The sequence below is a fragment of the Calonectris borealis genome, chromosome 2 (assembly GCF_964195595.1).
Source record: "Calonectris borealis chromosome 2, bCalBor7.hap1.2, whole genome shotgun sequence".
In the NCBI taxonomy this organism is placed as follows: Eukaryota; Metazoa; Chordata; class Aves; order Procellariiformes; family Procellariidae; genus Calonectris; species Calonectris borealis.
Window position 1 is genome coordinate 72,339,197 of NC_134313.1, and position 12,144 is coordinate 72,351,340.

The 12,144-nt window shown below is 38.6% G+C and overlaps 1 protein-coding gene across 1 annotated transcript in view; it reads left to right on the forward strand.

The window, feature by feature from the left end:
* The window catches only part of TERT (telomerase reverse transcriptase), a 34,772-nt gene extending 23,990 nt beyond the window's left edge, over nt 1-10,782 (forward strand). The window contains exons 11-16 of the mRNA XM_075142327.1: nt 1,051-1,236; nt 2,682-2,808; nt 3,136-3,197; nt 4,938-5,062; nt 5,400-5,537; nt 10,276-10,782. Of these exons, the coding sequence (XP_074998428.1) occupies nt 1,051-1,236; nt 2,682-2,808; nt 3,136-3,197; nt 4,938-5,062; nt 5,400-5,537; nt 10,276-10,379 (742 nt within the window). The 3' untranslated portion in view covers nt 10,380-10,782. The remainder of the gene's footprint in view (nt 1-1,050; nt 1,237-2,681; nt 2,809-3,135; nt 3,198-4,937; nt 5,063-5,399; nt 5,538-10,275) is intronic.
* The last annotated feature ends 1,362 nt before the right edge of the window (nt 10,783-12,144 follow it).

The following is a 12,144-nucleotide window of genomic DNA, read 5'->3' on the forward strand; positions in this document are numbered from 1 at the left end:
AAATAGTGGATAGTGTACTTTGAAGACTTCATTTATACCCATTTCCTTATCAGAACAGAAAGAAATTTCTAGGGATGTGCGGATTTATAGTTCTGGAAATCATAAGTCAAATTAAGAGGCTGGGGATGCCTCAAGCTATTTATCTATAATATCTCTTCAACATAATGTCACTTGCAGTAGCATTGCAGATATTGTCCTACTTGCCCTTTGAAGTTATCAGGATCTTTGTTCTATATCAATTTCTGCAGCAGCTGTGTTGATTTTTCTGTAGACAAGTAGTCTCTTCTGTGCAAGTTTTCCAGAACTGCTTACAGATCCTATGAGCTCTCTGCCACAAATGGAGTAGTGACAGTTTTTTCTAATGTAGTGTTAGAACTGGGAGACTCAAGAAATTAATTTTGAGGAGACAACGTTATGACTATCACTCCTCAACAAGAAGAGCCTACCTCTTCCTCTCACTCTTTAAAAGAATGAAGCCTGCACATGAATACGTCGCCAAGTAAGACAAACTGCTGCTTGTCCATGAGGTGACACTGCTGATCCAATGTGTAGTAGGTAATCAGCAGGCATTCTGGCAATGAAAACATCCTTCGGGAAAACTTTGTGGAGAAAGTTCAAAACTTTTCATCAGATGAATGAGGTTCTTGTTACGTGGATTCTCCTTGTTTTCGTTAACTTTCAAAACCAATAACTCTTGATGTGTCTTTTTCTGGTGATTTTGATCTCAATGGTTTCTATGACTGTGGTTTATGCAGTTTGTCTCAAATGTTTCATGGCTTAGGTTCTTAATTTGCATTAATTTGTAAAAGTTTTTCTCCATTATCCTCATATCCTTAAGCTTATTTATTTATTTTATGTATTTATTTACCTCTAATATCTTCAGTTTTGTTTATTTCTAGCTGTGTTCCTTAACCTAAAGAGTTGGCCGTGGTTCCCTTTATTCTTTGGTTTCTGTCCTTTTATGCAAGATCATATGTGTCTTGCAGCATGGTGGGGTTTTTTGTTTGCTTTTGTGGGGGGAGTTAGGCTAACTGTTTATATCTGTTTTAGGACTCTAGCAACAGGTATTCCTGAGTATGGCTTTTTAATAAACCCCAATAAGACAGTCGTGAATTTTCCTGTTGATGATATCCCAGGATGTTCCAAATTTAAACAGCTGCCAGATTGTCGTTTGATCCCGTGGTGTGGTTTATTATTAGATATACAGACACTTGAGGTTTACTGCGATTACTCCAGGTAAATAGAATTGTATACTCCAGTGGCAGCTTTACAGTATATTGTACACAGTGTAAGAAGCACAAGGGTGTCTTGTGAGTGGTGTAGTTGAATTAACTGCAAAATAGATTTTACAATTCTGTTTCTTATACTGTAATTTAAATATTTTATTCTGCAGCCTACTATCTTCTTCATTCCATCCTGGTGGAATGTATATACCATTAACACCATTGAAGGTGGCACTGGTCACTAATGACCAGAATTCATATACCGTATGGTGGCTGCATCATTCTGAGAAAGTTTATTCAATCACCTCAGTTCAGCTTCTTTCACCATTATGCGCTGTATTGTACCTGATATCATATATAACTATGTTGATTGTTCTGAAATTGATATTTTTTTGTACCTTCCTAGAAGAAGCAGTAAGTATTACATGAAGTACAGATTGGGATTAATTTGGTATAGTCTAGAGGGACTAGTAATCCTTTCAACACCAGAGGTGTTCCTTCTGGTACACTTCAGATGGTAGTGTAGGGGAGAAGTAACCTCTCTTTAAACTAGCAACCTTGGCTATATACACAAAGCAGTCTGAAGCAGCATAGAACTCAGGTCGGGACAATGTATCCTACTGAAAAGCTCTGTACACCCTTTACATGGACTCCTAGAGATGGCATTAGACATTTGTTAAAGATTAACGAGAACGAACTGTTTAAACTGAAGGATAATATTGCTCTGTTATTGACCATATTTAATAGAAACAGCCCATGCATACATTTAAGTGAGAAATTAGGAGGAGGGTTTCCATCACCAGTGCGGTGAAGTTCTTCAGTAGTCTTCCAAAACAGAAAAGCTTGGTCAGTTTAGGAAATTAATTTATGAGACATGATTTTATGTAACAACAGAGGACTAAAATCAACAGCCAAAGAGATTTATTCATTAGCTGTGTTTCAACAGTTTATATTGATGAAGGCATTGGTGCTACTGGTCTGGGAGACACTAGTCTGAATCCTGAGGGTGTTTGTTACAAGGGCTGCCTTGCTTTTGATAATCTTGACTTAAGTAACTGGAACGCCAGGGTGAACTGAGGTGGCTTCCAGCCTAAGCTCCTGCATTGCATGGATCACAGAGTATAACCTGGTTGTCACTGGAGTCATTAATAATGATCTGGCTAGACAATGTGTTTTAGAAATGCTTCCAGTTTGTGTTTAAGATTATTGGTTTGGTTTTTTTAGCAGGGTGAATTATTCAGCCCTGAGGTATTGAACTCATTCCTTAGCTAATTGCCTTAATGCGGCAATGTCCAGTCTGTTTCTAAATTGAATTTAGTTATAGTCATCTTTTAGCTACTGGCTTATTGATTAGCAGGCAATCTCTGTAACATGAGAAGTTAAATGACGCTTACTTTACAGAATTTAATTTAGTCTGTTAGCCCATGGAGTTTAACTACTTTTTTTTTTTTTTTCTAGTTATACCTGTACTTCTATCAGATCAAGTCTTTCCTTCAATTCAAGTAGAACAGCTGGGAAAAACATGAAACACAAATTGATTACAGTCCTCAAACTGAAATGCCATTGTTTATTTCTTGATTTACAGGTGGGAATATGGAAATGCATGTTTGGAAATATTGTGATTAGTGATAAAGAGCATTAAAACTGCTTTGAGTTCTAACATAAGAGTTGATTTTGAGAGGTCATACACATAACTTGGAAATGTCGACATCAACTAAAATGTGGGGTCTCAGCACCTTCCAGAACTGAACCTTCACAATATTCTTACTTAGGTACATAATAGAAATCTTTTGAAGTTTAGCATCAAATGTTTTTTTCTCTAGATCTCTAAATCATCTTAGGCTGTTGAACTTGAACAAATCATATCGTGACACTAAAATATTCCTATAGCTCTATTTCTGTTCTGTTCTAGATCAACAGCCTTAGAACAGTTTTCATTAATATCTACAAGATATTTTTACTTCAGGCTTACAGGTAGGTCACTGTCTTCTGCAGTAAATCTGAATATTTCATCACTCTTTCTTGACACATGGAGGAGCTACGGATTAGGAAAAAGTGTGCCATAAAAATGTGCAGTAGTAAATGTCAGTAGTAAGTCACGTTATTGTTGTTTCAACACTGTTCTGTAATATTATTAGATTGAAGATACAGGATTATACTGATGTGTGTGTTTAAGTGACACTTCAATAAATGGATTTTCATTTTCTCTGGATATTGATAGCTGACCTCAAGAAAAGCAGTCCATTTTGCTGCAGGAGGGTGATGAGAAGCGTTATCACTCATTAACCAGTTTATATTTAGAACTTTGTATCTATTAAAATTATATAGAACTTTGACCTTTATAACTTTGCCTTAAGTGAGGTTTCATCCTACCAAGTTAATTGCATTTTCATAGTTGCTGATAATGACTTAATTGCTCCTTAGCTGGTATGTATTGTTGGTTTTTGTGAGCTGTTCTTGACCAGCAGAGGAAGTGAATGTTTTAAACAAGGATAAAGGAAAAGAAATCAAAACTGATAAGCAAGTTGGGAGAAAATACTAATCTGTGCATCGAAAACTTTGAATGATTGGCAGCACTAAGTAATTGTTCCTTTATTGCTTTAACGCAAAAAAGGTATAAGAGATGCTTTCCTCTTTACAGAAATCAGGTGTTGCTCTTTTGCTAGGCTTATACTTGTTAGGAAGTGATATTTTAGTTTTGTTCTTAAATGCAGCTTGGTCCTGTATTCATTCTTGTGTCCAAGAAGTGTAACTGGACTTGTCTAGTACAGCACTGATGTGGCAAACTCTTAAACTTTGTGTTGTGAGTGACTTACGGTTTTTCTCTGATGTTGGACATGATTACTTAGTTATTTCTGTTTGCTTTTATGGTAACACTCTAACAAAGATCTTTATGTTAGAGTACCTTTAAAAAACTGTCCACCATGCTAACAGCATGTCAGGTTAATTCAGCCAGAGCTTTGTGATGTAGTGTGGTAATTATGTTTATCCTTAAATATTTTAAAATTTCAGAATTTCTTGAAGTGATTACACTTATTCTGGATCAATTTAATAAACAAGTATATACATTGTTGAGTAATTAAAAATCAGCATTGTAATTGTTGTCTATATTCAGCATAAGCAGGAATATAATGCCAAAGTCTGAAGGAAAAAAAAAAAGGCAAAAAAAAAAGCCAACAGTTTTAAAATATGTCCAAACAGAGGTGTAAGGGACCATACAATACAAGTAATTTCCATAGAATTGGCTTCCAGATAGACAAAAGAGTGGGGATCGTGGTCTGTGGAACACTACGTCATTTGGAGGTCTGTTTTCCTGAACAACAGAATTTGTTGTGTGGTTGTGTTTCGTTATGTTTTTTCTTCCTCTTGCACTCTCTCATGTGGGTGTTCTCTGGCTGCATGGTCTGTGATACGGAATTGGTGAGTTTAACTTTCCCTGCACATAAGACAGTCGTTGACCTCAGAAGGGAATTCTGTTACCAAGGCAGACGGCTTCAAGATCTTCTTTCAGCCCAGAATTTACAAACAAACATCATATGTGTCTGACACTCCAGGGACATGTATATATAGGAGAGGTGGTGTATGCTAACAGTGTTGATATAGCCAAAGGCTGTTGGGTGCTTTTAAATGTTGTATAGTCCCTCAGGTACGTAATCATAGTTTCACTTGAAATTGCAAATGACTTGTGATTAAATAGGCTGGTTTTGTGCACAGGTTCCACGCCTGTGTTCTCCAACTTCCATTCAACCAGCAAGTTAGAAACAATCCTTATTTCTTCCTAAGGATCATCTCTGAGACTGCATCATGCTGCTATGCTATCCTGAAATCAAAAAACACAGGTATAGTATGTTAATGGCAATCAGGTAGCATGTTTGGGTTTGTTTTTTTTTAGACAAATAAAGTGTCTTGAACATGCAGTCAGATCATGTCATTTTGAGATAAAGATCAAGAATGAAAAATATGGAGTGCATTTTTTTTCTTAAACTCAATTTCCTGAAGATACTAAAATGTTTCAGGTTTTAGTTTTTAGTCCTCTGCTGACATAGGAGACTTCATTGACTACATAGGTTTGTTGTAAAAAATCTTGGAGTGATTTTACAGAAAGAGACGAGAGGTCAGACATACTTCTTAATGCTCGTCATCTTCAGTGACATTATTTTCCTGTTCTGTCTCTAGGGATTGCTTTAGGTAACAAAGGTGCATCTGGCGTGTTCCCTTCTGAGGCAGCAGAATGGCTCTGCTACCATGCCTTCACTGTCAAACTGGCAAACCACAAAGTTGTTTACAAATGCCTGCTTAAGCCCCTAAAAATCTGTAAGTATTCGATTATTTTTACAGTTTGAAATATGGTTAATTGTAATAAAACTTGGAATCTAATGGATTTTTTAACTTTTCTTATCATGAAGTGGTGTTCTAAAATGTACGTTAACAAGCTTTCTGATTTTAATCAGATTTGCTAAATATAAGTAGGCAAATTAAAATGGTATGTTTTTCAGCACTGCATGTTCTAGAGCCTTGTTCTTAAGGGACAGCTATTGATACTTGGCACTCAATAAGTTTGTACAGTTCAGAAAGCTTAATAAGATTGGGTTAATCATATAAGCATTCTCAGCAGGTTTAACTAAATGAAATATGAATGCTCAGTTTTCTATTTTTAGAAATGTAGATTAACTGGCAACTAAATAAGTTCCTCCTGCAATGTAAACTCTTACCAAAAGAAGTGTCACTGGGGTCACTTTGAAACAGAAGCACTTGCTGTGCTGCGTATGCTATATTGTAATAGAGTTGAGTGGTGTTGGCAAATCTCTGACTTTTCTACTCAGTGAAAGCAGCTGTCTGTGTACCTGGCCTCTGGGGAGCTCTCTCTTTGACCAGTTGTGCGGTCTGTCCCCAGGCCAGCCACAGAAATAATAGAATTTTCAGTTCTAAGATATTAAAAGCGAACAGCAGTAGGTTTTTTTGAAGCGGTCAGTACTGTTGAGTTTAGCTGCCGTGAAGGCCAGGCTCTCAACACTGACTCTGCAATTCGCACTCTGAATGAGTCATTACTTGGGAGGTTTTATTATACAATACTGAGGAATTCATAGAATCATAGAATCATAGAATTCATAGAATCAGTTTGGGTTTGAAGGGACCTTTAAAGGTCATCTAGTCCAACCCCCCTGCAATGAGCAGGGACATCTTCAGCTAGATGAGGTTGCTCAGAGCCCTGTCCGACCTGACCTTGAATGTTTCCAGGGATGGGGCATCTACCACCTCTCTGAGCAACCTGTTCCAGTGTTTCACCACCCTCATTGTAAAAAATGTCTTCCTTATATTCTTCAGTCTGGTTCCAGAATAACCCGTATTTGATTTGAAATGTATCGTAAGCTTCCCTTGATACCTGTGCTGAGGCCCAGTGACCCAAAAAGAGAGCACTTCTGCTTTTGGAAGTAAGCATTTCCTTCCCATATCAAAGACTTGCAGCAACGCCTGAGTGCAAACAGTCTGATTTTTGGTGGTGCAGCGTGAATGTATCAAAGACGACACTTAAACACTTACACGAAATAAACTGATGGTTGTGATTGCACCAGGTGCGTTCCTGACAGCTGTGGACTTTCTGTATGGAGCAGAACTCCAGCAGCCTCTCCCAGAGAAGCTCCTTCTCTCAGAGTTACTCACTGACACCAAACCCAGAGGCACCATGTCTGATCACTGCTGCTGAGAAGCCAGTTCTGTTCAGCACTTCTAGAAGTACCAGGGGAAGCAGGCCTGCCTCCGGGAAGGGAAGAGATGGCTGCTTGCTTCACTTGAGAGGACAGAAGCTGAAGAACTGAGCAGAGAATGCAGTAGTCACACCCAGTAGGATAATAGCTTCTCTGGGAGCTGTGTCACTTCTCTAAGATCCATATAGAGCACATCTGAGTTTTCATCTCTAATACTGAAGGTTTTGCTCTTGGGATCTTTGACTGGCAGACCACAATCCATCCTCTTCTGTGCATGCTTTGCTGTTGAATCTGGCAGTACATTCGGGGTGGAGGTGCAGCCCCAGGCGGCTTTATTGTTCAGCAGAATCTCGTCTTCCATGGGTGTCTGCATCTGCCATAAAAGTGGTCTCTGCTGTCCACAAAATCACACCACCACAGATGCTGGGGAAAATGGGCTGGGAAGTAGAGGTGGAATTTTCCTAGTTTGAATAATGATTGTCATTAGGTTCCTTCTGCTGTACCCCTACGGCCCATTGCCTAACCACAGTACTGACCTGAAACTTGTGCATGGTCCAGGCCTAACTCTCTATGCACGGTTTCTAACCCAAGAAGAGAAAGCTGATGATCTATCAGTTGACTTCTCTGGTTGTGAGAATTGCCCTTGCAGAAATGGAATAACCTTGCTTCCTAAATTCCTGGGGAGAACTATTAATGTTGTACTTGTTGAGTATTGTGGGGGTGGAGCAGGAAAAGTCCAAAGGGAAGCAGAAAACTAGTGGTGACGTTCTCTTCAAAAGAGTAATTTCCATCGATTCTTTCATAAATCTTACCTTCTCTGAAGCAGAATCCATTCTTCACATCCATAAAGTCAAGACAACTCTTTTTATCTACAAGGCCCAATTTCTTTTGGAAATATCTGAGACTTCAAGTACACTGCTGCAAGATGGAGGGTTCAGAGATTTTTGCTTAATGGCTGTCTAAACAATTAGCAGGCTGTGACTTGGTTTTACTGTGACACTTTCAAGATGGAAGCTTTTCCTGTGACTGGTCAGCAGATCACTGGGGCCCAAGTAACTCGAATGCCATCTCTGAGAGATCTCCATTTGCTTATAGCCCCCTGAAATCTTACCTGTACTTCCACTAGCCCTGTTCCACCTGTGCTGCAAGGGTTGACACAATACTTGGTGGAGCACTTCTGTAGTTGCTGTTTTTATGAAAAGCTCCCAAAACATCTACTAGGTAATTTGGCAGGAGGTAGCTGTTTGGGGTCAGCGTGTCATGCAACTTGAATACTTAACCAGTGACTGTAATTTTGAGAGGTGCTTTGACTCATGTATATTTGCTTCCCACCTGCCTTTCTCCTTCCTTTAAGAGTTGGTTGAGGTTTTAAAAATAATTTCAAACTGTTTTTGAAAAGGAACTGAGAAGGCACCAGAGGCACCACTCAGGGGCTGAGCAGGAGGGAGGGTGAGGCATCAGTGTGCTGGTACTGTAAAGCTGTACAAAGACATCTTGTGATCTGCAGTGATAAGTCATATGCATACCCTTGGTGGGAACATGCATCATTATCTCCATGTCTCCAAGGTCTCTGATCGTAGATAAAGGCTATTTTTCAGTCGCCTGATTGTATGTGGTGTTTATATTTGTATTTTCTTCCAAACTTAGTAAGATACCAAGTCTCCCGATCCTGCAGGAACCCACTAAAATCCATTTAAAGAGGCATTGATAGATAGTTTTCTATTCAGTCTTGTAAGTTAGTTTTGTTTGCATCAGACTTTTTCCTGGGTAACGTTATTGTAATCAGAACATCATGCTGTAGAGAAGGTTACCACAGAGCTGGGCGTTACGTAGAGATACTGGAGCTAATTTTAAACACTGTATTTTAAATTCTGTCTTGCTTCTGGAAATCAGGTAGCATGTGTGGATGTCAGAGTAGCTGTGACAGGGAAGTCACTGGTTCTCAGGTGTGTTCCTGTAAAGTTAGCTCAGTATCTCTATACGCCACAGCAATCTGTAGCACAGAGATAACCAAGGCTGGTAATCGCGCCTGTGTTGACTTAACAACTACACGTTTTGTTGTCATTTTGGAGTTTGTAGCGGCTATATAAAACCTATTACCCCTGTAAGATCGTGTTGTTGACAGGAATTGATACAAACTTAATTTTTTTTTCTTGTGTCCCTGTGCATGTCTTTCCATTACTCTCTATGGGAATCAATATCAAGCTCATAGGTTTTGGGGAGGAGGCTCTTCCCACTATTCCAAAGCCTGTTAAATACCAACATCAGGGGCTTGTCAGTACGAGTTGTTGTCATTCTTCACAGTTAAGTATTTAAAACATAGTTACTGTTTAACATCCCTCCTATTATTACCAGTGGAGAAAGGAGCAAGAGTCTTTCCTTATCATGATAAGATATAAATACATCATCCGTCTCCTTTCCAAATACAGAACAAATGTTTATTGAGCACTTCTGCCTTTCTGCATCACTGACAATTTTGCCAACTCTGTTTAGGTAATAGGCTTAAACTGTTGCTAGGATTTTACATGTTCTTCCTAATCTTTAAAAAGTCCTTTTTATTGTCTATAATTCTGTTGACGATAGACTCAATGACCTTCTGTGTTTCAAAACTGTTATGTCCTCTTATAAAAATTTCATTCCTGATTTAAAAAGCCTCATTTAGTCTCCAAAATTTTCTACCTTAAGGTGGCTTTCCAGTTAGCCTCTCTTCTCTTACAAGGAAACACAACGGGGAGAATTGCTGTTACCAGTGTTATACCAACAGATGCATATTCCACGTGATTTTATTTTTTAAAATCTTTTTATATATGTCAGTTCCAAGCATAGGCTACTTTGATGTTATATCTGAAAGTAGAGGGGAGAAGAAACAGTTTGGGAATACCTTCCTGCTGTAGGTAAACGTTAGCAACCAGATAAGGACCTGTCCCTTGTCCTTAGCATTGTTTAAAATAGGGTCTTTCAAAGTAACTATGCTTTGACAGAAGACCTTTTTTGGTGGATATAGTTATTGAATAAATGGTTTTATAGTTTTCAAAAAAATTTTAAAATTCTTAAATCCAAACAGAGAAGTGTTACAAGGACACAGTAGGAGGAATTTGCTCCTTGGATTTCTTAGTTTGTTAATATTTTAACATATGATTTTTAACCTTTTTATTTATTAGCCTGATTTAAGGGTGGAAGAATAATAGTGTATTTTATTATAGCTTTTTTTATCCCCATATTCCAGGTGTTCGAACTTTTTAATTGGATTCAGCTAGTATTGATTTTATTACTTTATTAGCATTTTCCCTAAAACAGAATTGTTAGTTACTTGCAGTAGTAATGAATTGTTTCTGATATTTTGGTAGGTAAGATGCAGCTGTTCAGGAAGATCCCAAAGGACACTATGGCGCTACTGAAAACAGTGACAGAACCGTCTCTTTGTCAAGATTTCAAAGCTATCCTGGACTAACTGACTGAGGTTTATTTCATAATTTTTCCAGGGTTAAAAATAAATGCTGTGTCTTTAGATGACTTTTCTCTGTAGTTTATTTTGGTAGAGTGGACCGAAAGCAACTTTACTCAGAAGATTTCCATGTTTGTTTCTGAGATACCACACAAGGACTTAAAAAGAGCAGACAATTTTGTTAATACCTTCTTGTTTGTGTTTGCCTGTAAGTTCACAGGCTATTTGAAGTAATTGACTTGGTTTCCTTTAGAAATTTCCATCTTCTTGATGAAGACATCATTAAACTATGTTCTGTACAAAGACATCTACTTTCTTGTTTCAGCATGTTGTTTCTTCAGCGTGTTCTTTGCCTCTCTGTGTTGCAGACTATTTTATAATAAATTGTTTGGTTAATTGCAGTAATGCATGCTTGTCTCCAATACCTTTATTTTACAGTAATCTTCAACATCCCGCCCATCTGGGTTATGTCCTGAAAGACAGTAACTTGCACAGGGCAAATGTGTTTCATGGCACTATGTAGCAAGGTGTACAAGTTAGAGATTTTGTGCTTTGGAGAGCACGACTAATATATGCCAAAATTTCAGTGCCAAAGCTGGGTATATTTAATGTATGTTTTATATATTTTGAACACTTGGTGATATAGAATGATGATGGTGCATTTATACCTACAAAACAAAGTTCTTGATTAAATAATACACTGAGTAGATTACTCTTCTACCTGCATTTCCTGTTTTTAGGCTTAGCTTTGGCTCTATAATGTTACTGAGGGTATGTCGTGGTTTAACCTGGCAGGCAGCCAAATACCACGCAGCCGCTCACTCACTCCCCCCACCCTCAGCGGGACGGGGAGAGAATCGGAAGGGTAAGAGTGAGAAAAACTCGTGGGTTGAGATAAAGACAGTTTAATAGAACAGGGAAAAATAAGGGAAAATAATAATGATAATGATAAAATATACAAAATGAGTGATGCACAATGCAATTGCTCACCACCCGTGCTGACCGATAACCAAGTAGCAATCGGCACTTCCTGGATCACGCCTACCCTTCATATACTGAGCATGACATCACATGGTATGGAATACCCCATTGGCCAGCTGGGCTGGCTGTCCTGATTATGTTCCCTCCCACCTTGTGTACCTAGCTCAGTCAGTAGGCACAGGAGCTGTCCTTGGACTAGGAGGGCACTTAGCAACAACTGAAAACATCAGTGTGTTATCAACATTCTCCTCATACTAAATCCAAAACACAGCACTAGGAAGAAATTTAACCCTATCCCAGCCGAAACCAGGACAGGGTACTGTCTAGCCCTGGTGCTTGCGTGTGGCGCAGGGCTGAATTTTGCCCTGTGGCTGCTCTGATAAACCTGCCCATATGTTTTTTCTCTTCCAGAATTGTGTGTTGAATTTGTATTGGTTTAATGTCGAGCTATTTTATTAGGATTTTGCTTTCTCTGTTATAGGCTAAATAGCAGCTGCTGGGAGGTTTTATCAAAGTAGATGGAGGACATCTTGCTGGAGTGAGACGCAGTGTAGGCGATGTTACTCAGTAGATGTTTTCAAAGGATGACAGACCACCACCACAGAGGGATCAGTAGCACAGCTCCTAGAAGCCGATTTGCGGTATTGCAGTCTGTCCATTAACACCACAGCTCAGTTCAAACTGTCAAACGTACAGAGTGTCATTCATACAGTTGGTTTTTTTTTTTTTTTCTTATGAAGTGGCACAGTTACAAATAAAATTAAAAAAAAAAAAAAACCAAACCATAGAA